The sequence below is a fragment of the Caretta caretta genome, chromosome 7, assembly GCF_965140235.1.
Source record: "Caretta caretta isolate rCarCar2 chromosome 7, rCarCar1.hap1, whole genome shotgun sequence".
In the NCBI taxonomy this organism is placed as follows: domain Eukaryota; kingdom Metazoa; phylum Chordata; order Testudines; family Cheloniidae; genus Caretta; species Caretta caretta.
Genome location: NC_134212.1, coordinates 62562117 through 62570704, shown reverse-complemented (window position 1 = coordinate 62570704; position 8588 = coordinate 62562117). Strand labels below are relative to the sequence as shown.

Here is an 8588-nt window from a genome sequence, read left to right as displayed (position 1 = left end):
TTTGCAGTTAGGGGTGTGTTTAACATTGTGTCAGCTGGCTGTGGGTAAAGCTGTAGCTCCAGTAGGATAAAACTGTTAGTTAGCACAACTCCTCAAACTCATCATGACTTTTTTTGTTTTTTAAGTGAAGGCAAGCTCCAGAGGCCTCTTCTCAGAGGAGAACTATTTCTGAGGATCAGATAGAACCAAATATGCTCTAGGCGATCCCATTTTGAGCCACACAAGATCGTGGGTTATGGTGCACAAGAAGAAAGGAAACCACCTGCATTCAAAAGAGCACATCCAGTGGAGCACTGATAGGAATTGAGAGGCTGATCCTCAGCTGCTGGAAACTAAGTTAAATTTACAGAGTTGGCAGTTAAGAAAAATCTTCTTACATGCATACGGAGGAGCGTTCATTGATCTGGAAAGCACTGGGATTCAATAAACACGGACCTACAGGAGGCACTGTATAGTATTTTTTTTTCTTTTTTTAGAGTATAAATGCATTTTTAAGGCAATGTGCATCCAGGGCACACCCTTCCCTAAGGCCAGGCCACCTAAACTGTTTAGTGTGGGGACGTCTCTGACCGTTGATGGAATCCAAAGGTTGCACCAATAAATGTATAGTAGAACCTCAGAAGTTACGAACACCTTGTAACTCTGAACAAAATGTTATGGTTGGTCTTTCAAAAGTTTACAACTGAATTAATACAGCTTTGAAACTTCAGTATGCAGAAGAAAAATGCTACTTTCCCTTTATTTTTTTAGTAGTTTATGTTTACCACAGCACTCTCCTGTATTTGCTTTTAGGGGGAGAGGGGGCGGGTCGCTGCTGCTACCTGATTGTGTACTTACAGTTCCAGATCAGGTGTGTGGTTGACTGGTCAGTTTGTAACTCTGAGGTTCTACTGTACATTTCACTATCTGACACAAACACCAGCAGCCCTATTATTTGTGTGTGTGTGTGTACCATCCTTTGTAGATGACATGGAATCATTGGTCGCTGACATTCTCCACCAACAAAAGAAGATCAGCTTTGTCTTTACCCTGCAGGAAAGCAGCAGCAGCAGCTTGCTGCTTTTGAGGCCCTCTAAGCCACATCTTGCGTACGCAAGTCGTAGGTTTTTACACTACCTCCCCGAGTTAGAGCTTTACACAGCAAGCACCCCTATGGTTCCCCGGCCCAGCGCAGTGATTATAAATTATGTTTTCAAGCAATGCAATTTCTAAAATAAATACTTCCATCTGGTATAATCCCACAGGTAGATGGTGCCTTTGGAGTTATATCACACAATTCTCTATTGCACTTGTATTCGTCATTCCATTTATACTCTGCTGATCCACAGGCAGCGATTCCAATAGCCTTCATGTCTGGGAGGACCATTGTGATTGGAAAGAAACAACTTGCTCTGTAAAATATATTCAATTAGAGGGGCTTACCTCTGCTGTGGAGGTGCCAACACTATAAATGGAAATAAAAAGTTATTTAGTAGCATTATAACTGCTGCCTAAATGACAGCTTAGGGATAGATGGGAGAGCTTGGTGCACTCTCCAGTGGGTATGTTAATAACAAGATGGGTGTTGAAAAGAGCCACCCTCAGTTTCCAATCCAATTGATTTTAAAAACAGATTTCAGAGTAGGTGCTACCGCCTGCCACTGAGTCCCTCTACCAATGTTTTGTGGGTTTACAGTTGCATTTATCTGTTTGTTTTTAATGTTTCTCTCTCCACTGTTCCTGTATGAAACCCCATAAAAACCAAAAACTCAGTGACTATATAGGAAAAACAGTGACATTCACTCTCCACAAAGTGCAGTAAATGCGCAAAGTAATATGTTCAATATATAAAATTTCTCTGAATAATCTTTTTCATAAAATTCCATGTTACTTGTAACAACAGTAGGTAAAATACTGTTCATAGTGAAGTGTGCTTTTTTCAAGCTGACTGTGTCCCTTTTAAGCATTCCACCAGATGTTGTTTTTATTTAACCGCAGCCATACAGAACTTCTTTTTGGGAAAAATTCTACACTGATTTACATCTCATGCAACTCCATGGGTTGCAGGGTTTAGTCAGTGCACAATTTGGCCTTTTAAACTTAATCTAGTGATGCTTCCATATAGCTATGCATTTATACTGAACCAATCACTTGGGATGTTTAGAACGATCATCGCTGGTGTTTCTTTGCAGCCTTTAATAAGAAGATCTTAAAGTGCTTTACAGAGAGCACTAAGAGGTAAGTAGTAGTATCCCACTTTTACAGATAGGGAAACGGAGGCACAGAGCCGTGAAGCATTTTGTTGAAGGGTGTACAGCAGTCCATCACAAAGTTGGGAATGGAAGCTAGGCATGATTGATTCCCAGCCCTCTGTCTCTGATTTGAGCAGCAGCTCAGGTCGACAGCAGGCTGAACTTTGGAGATGATTTGCCTGCTAAGCTATAGCACATTTCTGATTTGTAGGTGTCTGGTCTGACTTGGCTTCATTTTTAACTTTTCATTTTCTTTTTAGGGAACCAAACTGTTCAGCGGGTTTGGCAGCTGATGGCTATTAACTGTCACAATCCAATAACCAGGGGATAGTTAGAACAGCATTAAATATTTGGACTGTGCAGCAGGGCTATACTTCATCTCAGCACACAGGAATCCCATGCTCTAATCACACTGAAAAGAAACCCACCATACTGCTATTCAGATCTATCTGTCCATCTCTCTTCCCATCCTGTCATTAGGCATGCAAGGCCTGTCAAGACCATTGACACAAACAAGAGTTTTCTCACCAACTCTGGTGAGATCTGACAAAAATAGGACACAAAAGACTTGCTTTTTAAAAGTATGTTTATTTGGTTTTCATTTTGTAATGAGCCTGGTTATTACAAGTCTTGATAAGAGAATATTTCACCTCCATCTCTGAATCCCTGCCATGCAATGATACATTGTGCATCTCATAGGAACAGGGTCTGTGTAACATTCACTGTTATTAACACAGAATTAACTCTACTGGTGCGGTGGTTTTTAGCTGTCCACTTTGTGTGGCCCTCAGGGTTAGATGGTGCAGCTTTGTTTTAAATACAGATTTTCAGCATTTTAACTCTGTCATTTTTGTTCTAATCTTTAAAAAAAGATACTACACAAGGGGCACCCAAAGGTCCGCATTTAAAAAGCAGAATTTTTGTTGGCCTCTGCAGGAAATATTTAAAGCATAAACTGAATAATGTTTGCCATAGAAGTCAGCATTCTTTTTAGATTAACAATAGTGCTCAGAGAAGCCCTTGAAAGGGATTAGACCAAGAGGAAGATGCTTAGGCACTAACCTCTGAGTCATTTGGTTGCTGAACTAGTCACAATAGAAATAACTATCTCAAAAGGTCTTAAGTGTGAGAATTATCTCCAGGAAGTGCACAGTGAGTTAGAGAGATATAAAACAATAGGCTCCTGCCTTAATACACGCAGTTAGTACTGCACATGTTCATTTTCCATTTAATCTATGTAAAACGCTCAGACAGTAGCAGTCAGTGCCCAAATTAAGATACTCTTTCCTTTGATCTTTTGTAAAGACTAATGAATTGTATAATCTCTAACACCTCTGAACTCCATCGGGTTAAAGGGAAGTATTCCTACCTTTCCCATGCCTGTCTCAATTCACTACATGGAAGCTATATTTAACAACAGGCCAATCACATGATCACTGAAAAGGAACAGCACAAGAAGCCATAATCCTGATGCTCATGAGCGCTGATTGCTATAAATTTTTTGCAGGGTGATTTCATTTAAATCCCGAACATGGCATCACACTTTTAATTAACATTTCTCTGCTAAAACTGTGGTTAAGACACTCTACATTAAACATTGTTCCCAAACTTGTCATATTTCAATAGCTTGTATTTCTATTGTAATTTCCAGCTAGAATATTTGAAGATGAAGCTTTATTCTTCCCCCAAAACAAGGTGTAACACTTAACACTATCCTCTCTTTAAAAATATATGGGGCACATAGCTGCTACAAGAAAAAGCAATTATAACTATAAAAGGCAAGTCAAGGAAAAGATACAATGAATGATATTGCCAATACTATTGTACTCAAGGGTGCACTACTTTATCCATTGGGGATACTGGGGTATAGAGCGGTGAAGTGACTTGTCCAAGATCACACACTGAATCAATGGCTGAGATGGAAACAGGACCCAGGTAGCCTGATTCCTAGTCCTACTCCCAAACCAGTGGAGTACATGGATTATGCTGCTTCTCTGAATAATGGACCATTGAGCTCAATGGCATAACTCCCATTAACTTCAATGGTATCAGTTGAAGCCCAAATTGTGTAATGTTGAGTAAAATTATTTGCAGTCAATGGGAGTTTTAGCTGGGTAAGCACGGGGGCCAATGGTTAATAAGTGGTGCATTTCAAAGGGGTACCCTCCTGACACTGTCCTGATCTGAGGACTCTGGCTTTGAATGATGGTTCAAGTTCAGAGTCAGACTCACCTGAGTTCATCTGGCAGAGCTGGGATTTCAGACAATTGCACATGTCAGAGCTTGACAAGTCTTTGATGGCATGTTTTTCAGGAAGCCCATTCTTACATGGAGGTGGTCAGTAGAGGACAAACTGGAGAAAAAGAATACTTATAGCGACAGGCCAGGGATGGCACCAGTAACCATTATATGGACAAAAATCTTCCAGCGGAGGTAAGCAAAAAAAGAAACAGATGCTGAAAGGAATTCTGAAGGAAAACAGCTGACAGTACCTTTGGAAGTTACTTAGCATAGCTTGGCAAGCTATTTCTAAGTATTCATGCATCGTCCTATAATTTCCAGATATTGAGGAACTAAACATACTGGGTCAGATTCTGACGACGTAGTTGGCTTTGGTCCCAATGGTTTCAAGCTAGTCTCGTTAGCTGGATTGACAAAAACAGTTAAAGTGTCAACAGTCCAAGCTCTCACAGTAGCTCAGTGCCAGAACTGAGAATAGAACCTAAGACCCGAACTCCTCTGCTCTTTGTACTAAAATGAAGAAACTCACGCTATATATATATGAAATGTAAAATATATTCCATATCCTGTGGATCTTAATAGACCAGACCTCTTTCACCATTGAAACTGAATGTAATTAATATGAAATGGGGAGCATATCCATTGTAAATTCTGTTGTTTTAAATGAATCATAACTCTCTGGGTGGAACAGGGATAACATGGAATGAAGGTGTTACAAAAGGGAATGGAACATGTCACTGTGTGCCGAGTAATAGCAATGTCAGATTTAACCATTTTCCCAACTGCCACACAAATTCCTGGTTACAAGATGATATCTGTGTTAAGCTACACAGCAACAAGCTACTCTTATTCCAGAATGAGAGTGTCCCCTCATGGAGTTATTTAGGAATAGCGCCAAGTGTAGACAAGCCCTAAGTGTGAAATCTTATGAGTTAACAGTGGAAGATTAGAAGCTGTGAAGTCAGAAGGTGTCAATTGTAAATACACATAGCTGTATTAACAGAACTGAAGAGAGCCTGCCTCTACCCTGTCCATTTCTTAAGCCTCACTAAATCCTTTAAGTATAGATTGTGCTCATTTGGCACCAACTCACTGGGGACAGTGGAGTCACAGAATCATAGAATATCAGGGTTGGAAGGGACCTCAGGAGGTCATCTAGTCCAACCCCCTGCTCAAAGCAGGACCAATCCCCAACTCCCCAGATCCCTAAATGGCCCCCTGAAGGACTGAACTCACAACCCTAAGTTTAGTAGGCCAATGCTCAAACCACTGAGCTATCCCTCCCTCCCAAGTCACGATTGAAAAGGGTGCTTTGGGAAGTACTGTGCCTCCTGGAGTTCCCTGGTGTGTAGGCAGAAGTGCCCTCTGTACCATCTGTTTTGAAGGTGGAGCCTGCTCTCCTCTGCAGCCAACCAGCTTCCTTGGCCCATGCACAGGATCTTGCCTCCTCCCCACTCTCTTTGGGGTGCATAGCACCCCAGCATGTGCTAGCAGAGAGTAGTCTCTGAGCTCAGGAGAATGCAAGACTGCATCTGTTTGTGACGCCCTTTGGTGGTTCATTGAACCTTAGCTACTAACTTCTCATCTCTTCTGTGGTGAGAACACTACACTGATGAGAAAACACACAACCACTTCCTTCCTTAATGATGAGCAAATTCCTGAGACTGAACCCTGTGTCAGCCTGGACACTTCAAGTTGCAAATAAAATCTCAAGCTCCATCATATAATGTGGGTTGAGCACCTGCTTCCTGGCCCCTGGTTTAATAAGATCTGTGCAGGAAGGCTGAACGCACACTGCACTACTCTCACTGTGTTCTTGGCAACAAAAGGCCAGGGAATTACTATATGACAATTTTTTATTCATCAATACCAAATTACATAGCAAAGTAATGAAGGCAAGTGTCAGACAATCTCTTTTGAATACTGTAATACAAATAAAATCCGGCATATTGTTTCATTATCCAAAGTAAATTACAAGTTTAAAAGTGTGCGTTTAAGAGATTCCATTTGGCATATCCTGACAAGACATCCTGCATAAATATTTCTGTACCTCATTTTCACTATGTGTTTGTATCTTAATTAAATTCAGACTTTAAAAAGCTTACACTGAGGAGACAGATATAAAATGTACAGCTAGATCCTATCATGAGATCATGTCTCTGCCTCAAAATCACTGAGAGTGCCTGTCTTACTGGCCAGTCTGAGAGATGCAAATGAATTTACAAATTAAGGGTCAGATCCTGCTAGAAAATACTGCCTGATCCAAACCCACAGACATCAATGGAAAGACTCTTAATAATGGACTTAAACATGGACTTTGGATGAGGCCTTTGAATTACTGGCAAAACATCTATTAACTTGATTGGAAACAGGACTGAGCAGATCTTGCATGTTATACTTACACAAGTAGATCCCTTGGGCCTGATTCTCTTCAAACTTACACTACTTTTAACACTGGACAATCACCATTGATTTAGGAAGAGTTATTATTGATTTACACCATTGTGAGATGAATGTCAGGCCTGCTGATTTTACATATGAATAAGATGAGCAGGATTTGGCGATGATGAAACACAAACTAGAGGTTTCTGTAGAAGTGTTTTAACAGAGTTAATCAGCTGTGGCATCTACATGAGACTTCTCTTGTAACCTACGTAAATAATACAACTTTTCCAAGTTGATAAGAGAATAAGCGTCACATAGCACTGTAATCCCTAAATTAAGACTAGTGAGACATTATGGTAGTATGAATAGGAAAATACCATAGCAATATATGTTTTGTATAGCATAAAGTGAACAGAAGTACAGAAGCCTTGATGCAGGTAATTGGGAGGGTGAGAAAGGGGAAGTAGGAAATATTTAGGCAGCAATCCCATAAACATAAGAGTTTCCCTTGATCCCTCCGATTCATTGGTATCAGTGGAAGTCAGGCTTTTCTGGGAAAGTACAACCAGAACGCTTTATGATCACGCTGGCTGCATAATGTCCGGCTCGGATGCACTCTGTCAGCAGTCGGTCATAGACAAGCTGAGAGAGAAAGCCTACAGAACAAAAGAATGGAGAGAGAGTGAAGAAAATAGTTAGATTTTGAGTATATCATATAGTCCCTAATTTGGCAAAGCACTTAACATATGCTTAATTCTAAGCATATTAGTAGTCCCACTGAAGTTAAATTTAAACTCAGGCCCATGTTTAAGTAACTTGCTAAACTGGGGCCTTACTTATTTTTATTTAAAGCTTCCACCTGGTAGCTTCAAGCAAATGGTATAACTATCAAGGTTGGTTTTTTTATTAGTGACCTCAAACAAAAAGGATCACACTCCTCGTTCTCCCCTTCTTTCAGGGGGAGCTGCTGGTACCTCTAATCCCATTTAAAAAAGTAGAAGCAACTCTTCCTATTGGAGAGTTTCTACTGTTCATATCGGCTGCATTTACAGGCCCACCAACTTACCTCTGGACAATGTGTTCCTTTTGAGAAAGCAAACTGCTTAAGAGCATAAATGTTAACTTTATTCATAGATGTAGGTGTCCAAAGCAAAATCAAATGAGAAATTTTAAACTGATCAGAAAATTCAGATGGCAGCTGTTGTTCCCTACTCATTAGGGAAAGAGGAATCAAGATTTTAAAAAGTGGGTGCCTTAAATTGAACTCTGTAGTTTGAACTTAGGCATCTAAAATAAGTGGCCCCATTTTCCAGAATGTTGACCAATCAGGACACTTAACTAGCTACCAATGGCTACCAACTACCATAACCACTGCCTACAAAACCTGAAAGCAAGAGGAGTTCAGCACTTTTGAAAATCAGCTCCACCTGTTTAAGTGCCTCTATGTGGACTCAAAAGCCTAACTTTAATCTCCTTGGTTGGGGTTTTTCCAAAGGAGCCTAAAAGAGCTAGGCGCCAGTGGGAATTAGGTGAATAACTCCCTTAGGTGCTGTGAAAATCCCAGCTTCATTTTGGAAACTCTTGTCCGTGATCTGCATACATGCATCAGCACAAAGCAACACCATGGTTAACAGACTGACAATACTTACTGCAGATAGGAAATAAAATACATTTGAAAACTAGAATTCAACATGGCTTGAAATGGGAAGAAATAAATCAAATAATCAGAAC

The 8588-nt window shown here is 40.4% G+C and overlaps 1 protein-coding gene across 4 annotated transcripts in view; it reads right to left on the bottom strand.

Moving 5' to 3' along the window:
• Window positions 1-2799: 2799 nt before the first annotated feature.
• Window positions 2800-8588, bottom strand: part of ADK (adenosine kinase) — a 565528-nt gene continuing 559739 nt past the window's right edge. For all 4 annotated transcript variants that reach the window (XM_048858483.2, XM_048858492.2, XM_048858488.2 and 1 more), the window contains one exon: window positions 2800-7513. In XM_048858483.2, the coding sequence (XP_048714440.1) occupies window positions 7389-7513 (125 nt within the window). In that variant the 3' untranslated portion in view covers window positions 2800-7388. The remainder of the gene's footprint in view (window positions 7514-8588) is intronic.